Source organism: Sinohyriopsis cumingii, chromosome 17, assembly GCF_028554795.1.
Source record: "Sinohyriopsis cumingii isolate HCF-2022 chromosome 17, ASM2855479v2, whole genome shotgun sequence".
Lineage (NCBI taxonomy): Eukaryota > Metazoa > Mollusca > Bivalvia > Unionida > Unionidae > Sinohyriopsis > Sinohyriopsis cumingii.
Genome location: NC_142977.1, coordinates 93,494,276 through 93,512,869, shown reverse-complemented (window position 1 = coordinate 93,512,869; position 18,594 = coordinate 93,494,276). Strand labels below are relative to the sequence as shown.

At 36.1% G+C, this 18,594-nt stretch overlaps 1 protein-coding gene across 1 annotated transcript in view; it reads left to right on the top strand.

The window, feature by feature from the left end:
- LOC149779439 (pre-mRNA-processing factor 40 homolog A-like) overlaps positions 1-18,594 on the top strand; it is a 104,738-nt gene that overhangs the window by 49,706 nt on the left and 36,438 nt on the right. The window contains exons 14-16 of the mRNA XM_089940100.1: positions 5,485-5,635; positions 10,178-10,311; positions 12,277-12,391. Coding sequence (XP_089796226.1) covers positions 5,485-5,635; positions 10,178-10,311; positions 12,277-12,391 — 400 coding nt within the window. The remainder of the gene's footprint in view (positions 1-5,484; positions 5,636-10,177; positions 10,312-12,276; positions 12,392-18,594) is intronic.

Sequence of the window (18,594 nt, the reverse complement as noted above, 5' to 3'; positions counted from 1 at the left end):
CTGACCAACAGTTTATCATATTATACATGCTGGCCAATAGGGAAAAGGTAGGAGAGCCACATAATCTGCACAACAGTTTATCATATTATACATGCTGGCCATTAGGGTAAAGGTAGGACAGCCACATAATCTGACCAACAGTTTATCATATTATACATGCTGGCCAATAGGGAAAAGGTAGGAGAGCCACATAATCTGCACAACAGTTTATCATATTATACATGCTGGCCATTAGGGTAAAGGTAGGACAGCCACATAATCTGCACCACAGCTAGCTAGTTTATCATATTAAACATGACACAGAGCACATGTGATTGCCTGGCAAGATAAGTATGTTTTTATATGTTGTGGCAAAAGTTCTTAAAATGGTTCAGAAATTAATTTAATTTGGGTTCATCTGTCATTTTGGCCATACTTATTAAAAACTTCACAGCATTAACTGTGCATTGTAATTAATTCTTACTGTTATTGGTACCTAAATTACATTATAATACTTATGAATAGGTCAAAATATTGAATCAACTTCACAATAATTTCTTTGTTAGTTTCTAAAACTTTGCAGAAACGTTTTTGCCAACTACAGTAAATTCACAGATTTATTTTAAATGACTCCTCATATGTATGTAATGTTGAGGTTCATCACTTGTAACATGAATGACTGCTATGGTTTGAATACATAAAATATTTCTGTTGTGGAGATATTTGTGTATGTACTGTCCTGTACAGCTTTGAAATGTTTGGCATTTGTTAATTTTTATTTAAGTTTTAAAAAACAAACTAATTTGTTTGACTAGCAGTTAGAATTTATTACAGTATATAGTTTCTCTTGTGTTCATTGAAGTCAGATGGCCAAAATAAATGGTGTAAATTGCTAGAATGGGAACATAAACTTTACGTAGTATCTATCTCTTCTTTGTTCATATTCCAAGTTGTATCAGGAAAGAAAAGATCAGTATTGAGTACAGGTTTCTAACAGTAAATATTGTTGCTGAATGCATTGTTGCATACATTGTGTGTCATCCCAATCTCAGTTGTAAAGGCATGGACTCATAACCTAGTGACACAGTATCTACAGCATTCACACATTAAATGAATTCACCATTTCAAGCTACATTAAAGTCATTTAAAGTGATACCCTAAAAGAAATAATATTTACCCATAGCAATGTTATAGCTAATAGCAATGTTAAAGCTAAATTCCGTCTCCTAGACGTGAACAAGATTGTCTGATACATGTTCATTTGTCAAATAACCAGATTACAGCCATTTGTCTATTTTGCGTCGAGTTCATGTGATACATTCAAGTCATGCCCAGGTCTATAGGTAATTTTAGAGTTGTCTCTGACTGTATGACCTGCCCAAGTTAATAGGAAGTGCATACTTATTAGCTGTTACAGTAACTTTCACAAAACTTAATTAGTACCATTTATTCCTGATGCAGTGTAACAAAAGTCAATGGAAATTAGACCAAGAAGAAATTTGAAAATCTATGATGGAAGGAGCAAATGTGAGAAGCATAAACCTACTCCTTACCAGTAGTGAGGAGAAAGCGAACTCTTTATATATAAGCCATGAGAGAACAAGAATGTATATTATCCATTTAGTGGAACTGCAACGGAATTTCTTTAGATTATCATTGAGCTCCAGTCTACCAAGGAAAAAAGTCAATTCTTGAAAGGAACCAAGAGAAAAACAACCTGAACAGTCTTGCAAAAATGGTAAGGAGCCATCAGGAACAAAAGAAACAAAGTCAGATGGTATGAAAACCATTGGTTGAAAGAAGAGCAAGGAAAATTTGTCACCCTGAAGTAATTGTCATTCAAGAGGCAAGACCAAGAAGCAATATAAAGGAATAGATGACATTTTATGATAGTACCACAAAAGATAATGCTGAAAATAAGGATGAAATCTGTTGTATAAATAATCAGTTTCATCAGGGATTGGAAGATCAGTCAGAATTAAGTTACATGAGATATACAAGACTGTGATGGCTGAGTTCATCTCCAGTACAGTATCAAAGTGAGATCTGTTGCCATTGAGAGCAGTTAACCTACTCCAGGAGCTGTTAAGTCAGTGAAAGAAAACAAAGTTCCTGTCTGTGAAGATATATATTCATGTTGCTTGAACTTCTACCAAAATTTTTCAGTCCCAGTGTCATTGTCAATAGAAGGCATCAGTAAACATGGCATAGAACATCATGCTAAAGAGAGTTTGGGCTTACACACATCCATGCTTGACTCCATTGGTGACTGGGACTGGTTCAGATGACTCATCATTTGCCATGACACAAGGAAACATGCGATCATGGAATTGCTGAACCATTATGATGAATTCCTCTTGGAAACTAAATTTTATCATGATCTTCCTGTGGTCCCCATGGCTGAATGTGACATTGGCTTTTTTCAAGTCATTGAATGTTGGGTAATGGTTGGAGTTCTGTTTCTGGCATTTTCTTGAGTTCACAAACTGCATACATAATGTCTATAGTACTTTGTCCCTTCATGAAGTTACACTGACTCTCAGGCAGAAGCCTATGATCAAGGTGATACATAACCCAGTCTTCACTAGCAAAGAGTCATCATTTCTTGATTAGTAGTATAGGGTAGAGTCCTTCTCTTTGCCTTCCACATATGGATTGATTATATCTATGGAAACACCATTCTATTAGTGTGAGACAGTTTGGTTGTGGTGTCACACCTCTGTAAGGGGGAACAATTATCAAACCTTGCCTCATGGTAAGGGAATTTCAAAATAGATAGGTAATATTCAAGTCCAACACATTCCTGGTCAACTGATTATTAAGGGAGGACAACTGTTTCATACAGAGTTATCCCTCCAGGAATCTTCCATCAGGTCTGTGCCCTTTGGGGCTGTCCAATGCTTGATATTTTTAATTTTCCCATCCCTAGAATCGTGGATCATACATGCTGTTTTGACCAGCTGGGAGGTAATGTGGCCATACACCATCCCTCAGTCAGTTTTAATTATGAGGATAATTAATAAGTGAGGGGCACTGATTGCAACTGCTCTGAATTCCCCACTAAGGTATGTTAAGACTACAGGGTCTTAAGTAACAGAAAAAGCAAAATCAAGTTTCGTAAAATTCAACAAATAATTTATTTTCCTTGAATACAAAATGAAAATTTTAATGAAAATAAAATCCCAATTAATCCTGAAAGTTTGGAATTACAGTGTTCTGAATGAATTCCTGTGGTCTTCCAAATTAATTTGTCTTGAATGTGCTGATATAGCAAATCTTGAATACACCAAGAGTCTTGATATATCACAGTGATATAATCCAGAATATCTTTGAGTGAGACCTCAGTAATCCTAAAGCAGTGTTTTAGTCCAAAAGTTAAAGAGCACTTTGTAATTCAAATGAATAATTTAGATAAATTATTCCTCTCAAATTATAACCGAACACAACTAAAACCTCTGATTATAGATTCCAAAAGACTGATATCAGGATAGGAATATATAATTTTGTTTATCAGAACCTAATGTAAAAAGACACAATAAGATGTCCAGGATGTGGGTCATCTGTCCATCAAATTTGTAAACAGGCTTGCTTCTAGAACCTTCTAAGGTCATAATCAAAGCCACGTCTTGAACTTTCTCAAGTAAACATATTTTGATAACTTGCGAAAACCAGGCAAGTGCTAAAACTCTGTTCTTAAACATGGACAAAGGTCTCACAAGTACATAATAACAAATTAAATGTACATAACAGGCAAAAAAAATGCCCAATTTAAAGACAGATGTACCCAGATGACTTCACATTGACCTCCACTCAGATCATGCAGTCAAGATAGCCTCTAATCCATCCATATACTAAGAAACCCCTTCTTCACTCCTGGCTCATTTCATGGATGTCCTGATCAAAAGGAGTTTGAAGCTTTTGTCATGGAGAGCATCGCAACTGTTGAAGATCCTTCACTTTGAGGACATACAAGGTAAAATTGTGTGTTGTCAATGACTGGTGTCACAGTATTGATGTCGTAACACTCATTGCCAATTCCCTGATGGCAGACTTCTTTTTCTTTAAAGACAAGAAGTTAGCCTTATCACAATCAAGGGATACTGTTCCATGATTGCAGACACATTCACTGTCACTAGTCAACTAATAATTATTTTTTCTCTCTCCTTGATCGATCTGTCAAGAGAAGCAACGCTGCAGAAACCTGTATGTGCACTTACCTGGGATGCATGGACAGTATCCTCATAAATTGTAAAAGACTGTTCCTAATGCTTAAGGCAGGAATGCAAGACATAACCCTACAAGTACTGGCTGCTTGTCTAAAGAGTTTTGAAATCAGTAACTTACACAGGAGCAGGTATACTAATGAGGATTTCATCTCACAAAATTAAAGTGACTTAAATCAGTTTAGCTTTGAAGGTAATGTCTCAGTTTTGGACATCTGCCTTATTGGCCTTGTGGTTAGAGCATCCACCTTTGATGTGGGAGTTTGTGGGTTTGAACCCCAGCCAAGTCATACCAAAGACATAAAAATGGTACTAACAGTTTGGCACTCAGCATTAGGAGGATAGTGTTAGGACTGGTCAATCTGGTGTCAGGATAATGTGACTGGTTGGAATATGATGCTACATGTCTGCGGCATCCTGCCCCAGTGCTAGACATCACTGTTAACTGCACACTACAGACATCAAAGCAGTATGACTGAAAAATTGTTACATTAAAACTCTAAATCACATACACACAGTTTGGGGTATAGTGGTGTCGCCTGACTGCCATGCTCAGTATGCCTTCTCTAGCTTCTATTGACATGGCCTCACTGAACCTTGTTGGGTTAGTGGTAGCTTCACAGACAGTGACCATTCCCATCCATGAGAGCACAACCTTAGACCCAGACATAAATTTGCCACTTTTGCTGGATATCCTGTGAAACTTTATATGGTGAAACAGTAGTCAAGTGCAGAATCCTACATGGATCTCTCTTGTACATGTATAAACAAATTGTCACTTGATGTGTTAAAATAACATTTGGAGAAATTCATCCTTTCAGTAGGGCAGTAATGGTGAACAGGTAGATGTAGGATGCAAAGCGTTTCTTCCTTGTGCGTACCTGAGCTGAAATTGAGCTTGTCCCAGGAGTTGGGCTGGTAGATTTGTAAATCCCTGCTTACAAGTCAAGCATAACTGCAAACAACATAGACACTCCATTGCATAATGTGATGGCAGATTTGGGTCTTTGCAGTTTGTCGTTATTTTGACTTATGAGCATATATCATGCTAAGCAAATGGAATGGTCTTGTTAGCAATATTTACTATGTTTAACTTAGGAGGTACTTTGAGAACCTAAGGGAGTATTCAGCATTTCATTTTTTATGAGCCTGTAATACCTTGTTCATCGTTCACCTGACATCAATGACAGTTTAAGGGAGATAGGAGACTTGGTGACAGTACATTTTAATATTATTACCAAGATGATGTACTAACAGTCACCTTTGTTTCTGTGTTGAAAAGGAGGAGTCCAAAACCTTGCGGAAGAGAAACATGAAGGTGTTCTCCGAGATCCTGGATAGCATGCCAACTCTGATGTACTGCACCACTTGGTCAGAGGCACAGCAGATGTTACTGGACACACCACGTTTCACAGATGATCCTGATCTTCAGAGTAAGTTTAATTTGCCTAAAAAGGAATTCATTTTATAAAAATTGATTGAAAAGTAATTTTAGCTTGAAATTAATAGTTTAACAGGATTTCTGTATAGAAGTAAGTCTTGGCATTGTACTAACACAGAATTAGAAAACTTTTCGCAATGGGAATACTTCCTTACCTGTCACTTTTATTAAGCCTTATCTTGCTGCATTGGAAATACTTTGTTACCTGACACTATTATTAAGCTTTACCTTTCTGCACTGGAAATGCTTCATCTATGCTAGATGCCCAACTGCCTGTTCTAGAGATTTCTTAGAACAGCTGCATTGATACAGTTATAATGCGTCTTCATTCTTTTTTGGATGACCATTGAGTTAACATGTGGAAAACTCTTTGAAGAGTAAAGTATCTACAAGTGATAGATTTTCTAAATACCAGAGTTTGAGATTCATAATTCATTTTAGTGAAATTATAATTTGTATCTGTTAAAAAATTATTGTTTGACAAGATAACTGATAATTTCAAAATCATGCATTTTTGCATGATGAGCTCCTACCCTACATACCCCAAGTAAGGGACAGTGTGGTAGGAATATGTAATAATTATTATTTGTCATGAGAAATATAGAATCAGTGTTGGGGTTTGGACTGAGACAAGGAAATTTCAGTCAAGGGGTTGCATTATTTATCTCCCTATGAGGCTTGCCGGGGGGATATAATGTAACACCATGACTGGGATTTCCTGGTCTCTGTCCAAACCCCAATGTAGATTCTTTTTCTCACCCAATAATTTCCTTTAAAGTAAAAAAGAACTTCTCACTTGTGCAATATAGTTCATGCGCCAGTGTTTACATGTGGTGCATTAATACAAATAAGTTAATGAGAACTGTGGCGTGACCATGTCATCCGAAGTACACAGTTTTTATGCGTGAGCCAAACAAAATAACAACATAAAACGTCTCATAGTATTGAGGTATTATTACATTTAATATATGGATGTTATATGAAATTAACAATAAATAGTTAATATTTATTACAAGAAAATGTTTCATTCTCATCAGTTCCAATTTAGAAAATTATATTGCAAATAATGAAACGATACTGGGCCCACACCTATGTTGTATTGTATAGGCTATTATTATAACAAAAAGTTACATGTAGCATGAGTGTCTGTGCTTGGATTATTCAGAGGTAATTAGTGATCTGTGTCACTGTCGTATATAACTCCTTTTCTTTGGAGGAGGTGAAACTGTTTGTGACATACTTGTGTTTTCCTTAATATTGATTGTAAAATTACCCCCGTTTATAAAAGGCCCTTCAAATATGGACCCTGGTGGATAACCATGTGCTAAACTTTCAAGTTCGTGGATTCTTTGGAAATTTATTTTTCTGCCTTGGAAATATGGCAAGTGCTACCGTGAAATTTGCTTATGGATTAATGTGTTGACAGATAAATGATTCCTTCTGGCTGGTAAATGCATTATTTGTCATTAAATATTATAGGTATATTTTTGATTCAGCTGGGGCACAATGGAGATACCTAATAAAATTAGAATAACGCATGTTTGACAACACATTTTCTGGCTGTTACTAAGTTTTTTGTTGTTGTTAAGAGAGTTGGGAGGCTATGAAGTGTATAGGTCTATAGTCTATGTGCATGGATCAGTGTTTTCTGTCACAGTTCATTTCACACAGCATCGAGAATTTTATCCTATCTGCAGCAGTCATTTTTCAGGTCAGTGTCATTAAATGTAGTTAACAGTATATAATTTGTTTCACATGAAGTATTTAAAACTAGTTACTCTAATGACGCTGACCTGAAAATGTATTGAGCTAGGCCTGCGTATAGGATAAAATTGACCATGCTGTGTGGAACAAACTAGCATAATACCAAAAAGTTTGACATTGTATGAATGTGTCTTTGTCTCTCTTGAAATGTTTTTGTATGGTGTGTTCTCAAAGATGGATTTACCTTAAGTTACTATGTTTTTGTTATATATTTGTTGTTGTTGTTTGATTTTAGAACAACTACATCAGGCACGGCAGAAGACAACAAGGGTTTCTTTTTTAAAGTAGTTCTGAGTGCATGGACACCTTGACTGAGACGACTGGTCTGAGATGACTAGACTGAGATAAGAAAAGTAATATTAGCAAAACAGCTATATTTCTCTGTCGCATGGGGAGAAATGTTCTGTTCATGGTTTACACAAAAGTGTTTACAGTTTGAGGGGTGTCCTGATATTATTGTGATTAAACTAAGCTAACATTGTCTGTCTGCATTAGAGTTGTGGTGTTTCATTGGTTAGCATGCCGGGCTCAAGACTAGAAGGGTGCGGGGTCAAAACCTGCCAATGGACCAGCCTGGATCAGCTACTGTGTTATGTCCTTGGGCAAGGCACTTTACTCCAATTGCCTTGGCACTAAATAACCTACTGGCATTGCTGTGCTGTAACATACCAAACCAAACTTTTCATTAATAATGGATACAGAGAAAGGATAAATTAATTTATCATTGGTCTCTAAATAACTTGCTCGACAACAACAGCAATGATGATTGTACATAGATATCAAAATGTATTGTGGTATAAACAACACATTATCATTTAAGTTTCAGTTTCATGATTTTGCTTAACAGAAATATGTTAGGTTTTAGATTTACAGAACTGTAAATAATAAATTTACAATATAATAAAATTATATTTTCTTCTTTCTCTAAAGTTAAACTGAATACATACATTCATATTTTAAAGATATGGTATAAAATCAGCTTTAATGTCTTAATATTATTGTTGCGTTTTTTATTGTTACCATAGTAATCAAGTTATATGGTACAATTTCTTTGTTAGACAAAAATACTTTTTTTTATATTGGAAATGTTTCATATGATACAAATACATTCAAGACCAAATACAGGCATAGAATATAAAGCCAAAACTTTATTGACTTTAAGTGTTGAATCTCAACACTTTACTGAAAATAAAACATCTGTTGTGCTAATGTTTGGTGATACTTGGACAATTCAAGTGAAATAATGAGAAATATTTTGCTTTTCTCAATCATAAATTGCACAGATTCACAGCATGATTAATTGTCACACTCATCAACTTCTTTAAGTAGAACTGGTAAGTCCTTGAACTTGCCACATAGCTACTGCATAACATTTCACACATGTACCTGTGACTTTAGAAAAATATACATTGATATATACATTTTAACAGTGTGATCAACTGAGACTGCTGCAGCATTATGTTGTATTCATGGATCTGAAGCAGATGAGTATTGAAAAGCATCGCTCTTACACTGCATCATTTGAATTTTCTGTTCTTAAAAGGGTGGGCATTCATTAGAGAATATACAGGAAGTAACGTTGTCATGATTCTTACACATTTTATGTTGGATTAGGCTGCCATGGCAACCAACCATTTTATTCCCATGCATGCTGAAAGAATATACCCAATACTTGTTCAGTGTCTGCTACAGATGTCTCACCATGAATAAATTTCTTATTGCACAAGAAGTAAACTCTAAAGGTATACCAAGTTATGGAGTTAATGGATAAATCCTGTACAAATCAGACAGTTTTATCTCCAGACTGATGCACAGTAAAGAGTAAAGAGCTAACATTTCAGTATTCACTGACTCTTGATGGATTTAGCTCACCATCAAGAGAGTTTACATGTGACTCACAGAGAGAGACTTTTCAATCACGAGGAGAAAAGAACATGAAGTCAGGGATATCACTACTTTCAGGACAAATTTTGGTTACTCATCTTTAGGTGATATTACACAACCATATCTTTTTAGCAGCGTTCATTAGCAAACTAGAGTCAGGGTATATTTTCTCTGGGTCTTATAGTTGCCATGCAACAAGCAACCCAGATTAATACTGCATAACAGCAGTTGAGTGGCTGGGCAACAAGGTGAGTAATTTTTCTATACTTTTATCCTTTTTAGTCCATTATCCCTCCTCCATACTAACGCATTCAGCTTAATAATAGAGACAGGTAAGTTATTACTACATTAAAATGTAGTTTTTGTGGGGAGTAAAATTAATTTTAATTATAATAATACTTTCCTGTCACGATTGGTCAGACTGGGTTCATGTTCTGAGAAATCCCGAGAACAGGGTTGTTGCAACTAGTTTGGACATAAATATTTCCATTGCAGTAAGGTAAAGCTTAATAGTGACGGGTAAGTATTACATTATTATAATTAGTTTTACTCCCTCAAAAATGATATTTTCATCCTTCTCTCTTGTGAAAGTTAAACCAGTTGAAAAAAATCAACATGCCTGAATTAAGTCTAGCTTAGAGTTTTCACTCCCTGTACTTGTGCAGTGTTCCAATGAACTCCAAGGTTTCTGAAGTGTTTGACATCCGTGATGACCTATATCATGTAATTAATTTTAAGATTCTGTTTGTGAACCCACTCCTGAAGAATGAAAGTGTGAGATATGAAATTAGAAAAAGCTCATCAAGATCAATCCTTGCTTGATTTGCTGAATGTACATGTATTTACATAAAAAATATGACAACTTTTTGGTTATACTTCATTATAGACATGGACAAAGAGGACGCCCTTGTTTGTTTTGAGGATCACATTCGCATGCTGGAACAAGAATATGATGATGAGAAAGAAAGGGAGCGACGAAGACAGAAACGCCAACAGCGCAAAAATAGAGAGGGCTTTCTTGTGAGTGGATAATGACAAATACTACACAATAATTGATGATAAGGCATCACTAGTAGTATTTATCACTAATATTTACTAACTAATACTTCACAATAATTGATGACAAGGTCTTGATTTATCACTAATATTGCCTTACTAAAGGTTCCTGGCAGTTTAACCTTGAGGAATTTTGGAATAGTTGCTATGAGTTTGGTCTTGTGACATCTAGGTAATGATTGTTTACTTACCTGTTTCTGTTATATATTGTTTTCACATATCTTGCATGAAATAATTTAATTGGCTGTGTTTGTTATAAAGCTGTTTGCTGCCAGAGTGTATTGTTTATTCTTCAAATGCATTACTGATTCATAATGAATTAGTAGACCATCCATTACCTCACAGATGCAGCCCTTTTAAGTGAAAATAAATATTAACCACATATTTTGGATTTCTCAAGCAATAAAAATGTTGACTGAGGTGCTGGTCTCCAGTCATCCTTTTAGAGAAGTGAGTAAGGTTTGTTATTTTATCTTCCATCCGATATACACCAGTCTGCTTGAGATGACTTAATGAATAGCAGACAAAATTAGTGAAATTCTTGCCTTATTGGTAAATCTGAACTATTGGCAGTTCCATCATGGTGGTTTGGTGTCAGTGATTGCTGAGAACTGGCTCCTGCTTATAGGAGATTAGTCTCTTTTGCTGTCTTTAGACCATTTTTCCCAGGAGCATCTTTAAGACCCTGTCAGGGTATGGAGTTGGTAACTTAACTGTACTGAGCTAATCAGTAAATGGAGATCTCGTCTCACTTGTTACCCTTCCCAGAAGGAATGGATAATTCCTCTTTTTCTCATTCAACCTGTCAGCCATGAATTTTTTTAATTTGATGATAACACTTTTTAAGCAGACTTGTGTCTTAAACTGAACTTTGTATGTATTATACTTTGAGGTAAATTGATAAAAACAAAATGAAATAATTCAATCAAAAGCTGGGTTGTCTTTAGCTCTTTGAGGAAAACTATTATAGTACTACCCTTTATCCTGCCATTGTGTTGACATTTTTTTATGAGATCATGCATGAAAAAATAAAGGACCTCAATATGGGAGGACTACACAAAATCTAAATGATTATCAATATTAAATTCACATGCATCCAAAGTAATTGCACTAAGACTATCATGAACGATAAGTGGATATTGCTTTATACAAGTGTGAAAATGGATAGCTATGACATGGACATGGGTATCCTACTATTATACCTTTTTTCTTAAACCTGATTGAAATCATTTAGGTCCTTGATATGAGTAAAATCCAAATTAGTGAATGTAGTTCATTTACTTTGGCATGACGCAGTGAAATTGAAGTCCTTTCCATGCCATTTTGCTCATTATACCTTGTTTTAGATGCCCTCATTAGCTGAATCTTGTGTTAGATAGAAATCAATGATGAAATAGTAGATGGAAATTAGAAGAAGAAAAAAAAACGCTTACCTGGCTGTGTTAGTTTTTGAGAGATCGATATAAATATTCAGAGTATTCGTATCCATATGTATTCTGTGTTTTTGTTTAAATCCTAAGGAAGAGGATCTTGAATTAGTCACCTCAACATGCTGTGTTGTTTTCTCTGCCAGTGAATGATGTCTACATTCCTGTCGAAGAAATATTACTAGGACCCATTTCAGTTTTGCATCCAGGCTGCATGGTTACAGGATTCCCATTCTGTAAGAATACAAGTTTAGAAGGGGAGAAGTTATGCAAAAGAAACCAAATTCATACATTATATATAATGGTATGTGATAGTTATAATAAAAATGGTGTAAATTCAAATAGTTGTATGAGTACTTTCTCTTACTTGGGTCAAGAGTCGGTCACAGTGATTTTGACTAATTATGGATCCTGCATATGAGGAGCAAGCAAGATATTCAGCCAAATTCTTGTTCTATTAATGTTTTCCATTGGTTCACTGTTTTTCTTTTCCATTTGCCAGGTGCTCCTGGATGAGCTACATGAGCAGAATAAGTTGAACTCCATGTCTCTATGGATGGACCTGTATCCCATCATCAGTCAGGATATTCGGTTTCAAAACATGCTTGGCAACCCAGGTAAATTGGTTTATGGCTCTCTTTAAATTCTCATTCTCACAACCCAAAGTTTTTTTTATTGTATTTCTTATTTTAGAACTCGACTTCTAATTAGCACTATATAGCCAGTTTTGTGCTGATGGGGTTTTAAACCCTTTGCATACATACATCCTCTTTCTCACAAAATAAAGATAGAAAGTGAAATAATATATCATTACAGTTGACCTCTGCCCTGTCTATGCTTTGCTGTTATGAACAACTTCTGTTGCAGTTTCTTCTTCAGAAACATTTTCCTAATATATATTAGAAATACATCCAATAGGGAAAATCTGTGCAAAATATTTGTTTGTGATGATAGAGTGTGAAAAAGATCAACAGTTGGAGTAAACTTCCCTGAGGTGAAAATTCGTAAGAATCACTTAACACAGTAGGTAGAATTGAGTTCATTGGTTGGAAATGGTTAGAATTGGCAAAAGACAATAACTTTATTTGTATAAATTGCATATTGTGCAATTAAGGCTATACATATAACAGTGTTTATGCTGATATGGAATGTGTGGGTGACTCGTTGCAAAACAACTTACTTGTGCACATGAGAGAGCTACAAAACACCTGATGAAAGATGTGGATGCTATCAGTTTTTCAGCAATCCGGACTATTGCAGCCTTCTCACATAGTGCCATCCTTGCCATATTGATCAGTTGTAGATGTACAATTAACAAATACACACCCCAGTAGTGGCTACAGTTATCTTTCCTGGGACAGCCAGTATTGGACTCAGATATCAGCAACCAACTGATTGAGGGCAACACCAGCTCCAGCACATCCTAGACCTATGCCATTGACTTTCAGACAGAGTAAAGTGATCTATTTTCCCAATATATCCATCACAGCTTCAGGACGTAAATATCAGCTTGCATCCGATAAACACCAGCATGGTACAGCAGTGAACCTAAACCATCCCTGGACATTCCAACACCTCATATAGACCCTGTTACTGACTGGTGATAATTCCCTCAATAGCTAGTGCTGGCCTTAGGCAGCAGAAGTCTGCTGGCCCCAGACCTTGTCTGAAGTTCCTGCACAGTCTTGATCTGTGCCATCTTACAACTGCGACTGAGTATGGGGATATGCCCAGTCCACAGTACCACAACCTGAGCATTCCGTCACAGTATGCATGTTAACAATTAAACTTTTTTTCACCAAATTAGTTTTACACTTGCCTGTATACGAAGTACGCTTTTCTGGTAGGTTAAAAATAAAGTAATAAAAGTTGTGTTGGTAATTTATATTATCATCTCTTTAATTCCACTTATGAGAATATTCTGAAAGAAAGACTGCTTCGTAAGAATAGCATAAGAGCTAATTTAGTCATCATAGAGCTACATGTATTTTCCCAGTCTTCTATTTATAGCAACTATGTTACCCATTTCCAAGAAAACAGGCAGGTTTCTTTAATTGAAAGTTTGTCTCGTAGGTTCATTATATTGGTAATGAATTTATGTAACAGACCAGTCTGTACTTTTAAAGAAAATGATGCCAGATATTTAGCGAAATGGACTTTTACAGCTTGTCTTGCGGATGAAAATTCTTAGAGTAGATGAGTCTTTTTAATTTCAAAACATGTCAGATCAGAAAAAAGACAAACCACTTTAGAATTTGTAAAGAAGAATAAGAGTGATGTAATACAGCAATCAGATTGAGGACAGAATGTGTGGACTTAATGATCATTCAGCAAAAGTTCTAAACATGTAGAATAGTTAAGTGAGTGTTGAATATAAATAATTTCTCAGTATGTTTTGTGTTTGTATTCTGGTTCTAATCCACATGGAATTTGCCCATTTGTATTTGTATTCTGGTTCTAATCTACATGGAGTTTACCCATTTGTGTTTGTATTCTGGTTCTAATCCACATGGAATTTGCCCATTTGTGTTTGTATTCTGGTTCTAATCCACATGGAGTTTACCCATTTGTGTTTGTATTCTGGTTCTAATCCACATGGAATTTGCCCATTTGTGTTTGTATTCTGGTTCTAATCCACATGGAATTTGCCCATTTGTGTTTGTATTCTGGTTCTAATCCACATGGAATTTGCCCATTTGTGTTTGTATTCTGGTTCTAATCCACATGGAATTTGCCCATTTGTGCCAAGTATTTTAAGCTGCAGATCCAGATTAGTTGTAAAAATAAATTACATTTTTCATACATAGTACTGTAATTATAGCATGTAATGTATTAGCTATGATGTAGCCTCAACAAAGTATGGGGTAATAATGTTTGTAATAATAATATATATATATATATTATGCTTTTTATGCACAGATTATGCTTTTTGCCATTTATATTAGCAAAAAATGCTTATACATCTCTCTGGGTTGGCATATATTTCACTGTATAGACTGCTGGACTGGTGCTGACATATTACATCAGCTCAGATCAATCTTTTCTGTCATTGCATCACCACATACAGAACCTGGTAGTGGCTATGGTGATCATGCCCTTGAAAGCCAGTGCCAGATGATTTCGGCACCAAAAATCAGCCAGTCCAAGATAAATCTCCAGCACAGCCTCAACCTATAGCATCTACCACATGGAGCAGGTATGGATATCCGTCCTCTTGAAATACTTATAGTCCCAAAACTGTGTTCAGCACCTGGTCATACATTGCACAGCCCTGGGCTCTGTAATGAATGTGCACATAACCAGCACAGGAATTGGCGAACCTTTATCCGACTCTCCAGTACCAGAACTGGACAAGCCCATCACCAATCATTGCTCCATTGTGACCCCCCAAAAAGCTACAGTCTCCATTCCTGGAGAGTCACTACCCTCCTTGGATCTTTTGATGATGCAGAAGTGAATGTGTGGAGATAGCCATGACCTACTATAGATGGGATACCAGCTTTGGTCACTGTTTTGACACTTTGCCAGCTAAGTTGTCAGGTTTTCTTCATACCCCACTGTACACTGGAAATTCAATTTGGCATGCAAGAACAGGCTTCCAATGTCATAGTGACTGGATTCCTGAACTCAATTTAGGCAATTCAGAACATAGCTTAGACCTTTTCTGCATTGTTAGTAACAGCTGATAGAAGACAATGGAAAGGCCAACTTCAGATCACACCTTCTATCTTCTGTGACGGTTGCACGCATTGGGGTGGGGTTCTTCCAATATATATTAATTAAATTATGATGAAAGTTCCACCTGGGCTCGTGGGGTTAGAAAGTTAAATTAGTAACAAGGTAGATTTACAGCTCTGAGCCCCCAGTCAGCAATGCCGACGGTTAAATTATAGAGAACACGAAGATGAAATTCAATTAATAACAATTTAATAAATTCGATAATTCAAAACGATAAACTTTCAGTCACCTGTCTTTCCCTCGGCCAAGTGACAGCCTAATTCATCCCATGATTTACAGTGTGAGTTCGATTTTCCCCCTGTCCTTGTGTCTACTCATCTCTTTCTTTCCCGCTAATTCCTTCCTTCCTTCCGTTCCTCCAACACCTCCTTCGACTCCGTTTCCCTCTCGACTATCTCCTCCTCCAATTTCGCTCCCAATTTCCTCTTCCTTCCTTCTCTCCCCTTTTCCTCCTAGACTTCAACTTCTCCTGACTTCTCTCCTTTCTTCTCCTTTCCTCCGTCTCTCTATCTGAGACTACGGGACCAAACTGTAACTGGTCTGTCCCTCAAAGCTTCCTTATTTGAAGCTGTCTGTACTTGGAATTTCCTGTTCTAAGATATTCCCGCCAATAACGAATGGCTGTTCGGAGTTATGCTATATCCTCCTCTGGGCAATCTCTCTAGCGAACTAATTCTTGCCAGAAGATGCGGAGATATCATTCTAGCCAAATCAGGGTCTCTCCCCATCTCGATTCTGATTGGGTGGTGCTGTGACCCTGTCCAATCGTCTTAGCGGCCAGTTCAACCTGGCTGTCTGTCTGCAGGGAAAAGAAGTTAAGACACTCCCACTTCTTCGGGCAACTTCTTTTGATCTGGACAAATGTTTCCACATCTAGGTGACAACTGACTATCTGGCGGCCTCACAGCTCCTAGGTCTGGCTGTCCACTTCTAGCCACGGCAATCTTACGTAAGGGATTAGTGCTAGCCTGCGGCAATGTTTAACATCAAACAATGGCTTGTCAGAACAATGGCTTGTCAGAATTACCTTGATTATACATGTTTCAAACTGGGGCTACTCTGGGTCGGGGTAAACGTGACACCTTCCAACAGCTTATTTTATGGCCAGATAAGAGGAGGCAAGTAAAACAGGTTACCAAAAAGGAAAATCTTGTTCTGGCCTAGTTTCCTAGCTCATAATACAGTGAGATAATATGTTTGATCCATCAAATATTTGTCTATCACTGTAGTTTATGTATTCATTTTAAAGATAATTGTTAATTGTCAACATAATTACTTTGATTCTGACCTTGGAAGGTTCCAGAAATGACTTTTGTTTACAGTTTGGAGTGATTTCCCATTAAGATGACAGTGTATTTTCAGTATATGGTAATTCCAACATAGGTCAAGTGGAGAGGTATATAAAGTTGTTGAGATCAAAAGTTACTCCTTCCTATCTTAACATCCAAAGTGGCGTCAGTGTTATTGTTGTGTTCAGTTTTTATTAGCATTTATTTTTTTATTTAAATTATTCATAGGAATTACAAAGTACTCAAATTTTTACTAAATCACTATTTTGGGGTTAATGTGAATTCTTTCAAGGATATTTTTGATTATATCAGTGTGATAAATCAAGACTGTTGGCACGTTTGCACATTTGAGGCTACTGGCACAACAGTACACTCAGAATTGTAATTAATTTGGAACGCCACCTGAATTCATTTGGAACTCTATTGATTTGGACTTGGGATAGAACTTTTAGGACTGTTTGGGATCTAATTTACAATATTATAAGTTCTTTTAAATTTTCACTTTATGTACTAGAGAAATAAATTATTGAATTTTATAAAACTTTTTGGTCATCACTATTCTGTTAGTTAGTCTGGGAGCATAGAGTAATAACAATAGAGTGTAACAAATAATTTCCATCTTGAATGTGATGATGTACCACGTCTTGAATGTGCTGATGTGCTAAGTCTTAATGTATCGCAATATAAACCAGAATGTCTTTGAATGAATTCACAATAATCTCAAAATAGCGTTTTAAACCTAAATGTTCTATCTCAAGCCCAAATGTATAGAGTTCCACTTGAATTCCAATGGTATTCCAAATAAATTTCTATATTGAATGTGTTGATGTGCCTATAGTCTTGAACACGCTTATGTGCCACTGGCCTAGCATGTGTAGCATTTTTTGATGTATCACATTACTATAAGCCAAAGCAATCATACAAGTGCCTTGAATGTAATGTCTCAATTTGGGAAATAGCTGAGTCTGCTGACTGGCACGTCCAGTCTGCCTTCTCTAGCTTCCATTTGTGTGAAATGGCCTTGCTAAGGAGAGAACTGAATCTTGTTGGGTTAGTGGTAGTTTCACGGCAGAGATCAGTCCCCATTAATCAGAGTACAACCTTAGACACTGACTTGAATTTGCCACTTTCACTGGATTCACCTGGGAAACATTTGATTGCAAGATTATACTCAAATGTTGATTCCCAGAGAGATCTCCTTTGCACATGTATAAACAAATTATCTCTCATTGTGGAAAACTTACTGTTACATATATTTAATTTAATTGTTAGTTTGTTTTATATTTCATTACATGCTTTTGTAATGTAACATTGTATGCTGGACCTTGTCCAAAACTGTGTTCATTTCTGCTTAACCTGATTGACTTTTTTATATTTTATTCATTGTAAACAACTAATACATAGCTAAATTATTCTCTATTTGTATGGGCTTAATATCAGGATCTTTATTAATAGAAGTTAATATGTTTATTTGGGTCAGTGTTTTGGACTTTCCTAAGTGAATTTTACAGGTTATGGTTTTGATTTTGCAAACATCAGGATCATTCTAGAAGTTTATTTTCCATTAGGTATTTTTTAAAATAGAAAATGCTAATTGTGACCTGAGGTCAAGTAGAGAACTATATAATCTTGTAATTGTGAGACTTGGTCATTTGTGCTTTAATATCTAGCACTTTCAAGTTGTATTATGTTGTGACCAGTTGGGCTGAATTTTATTTTCTTCAAATTACTGAATTCAAGTGATTATTTTCTCTGGAAATACAAAAGTGCTCTGATAAAATTCTTGGATAAAG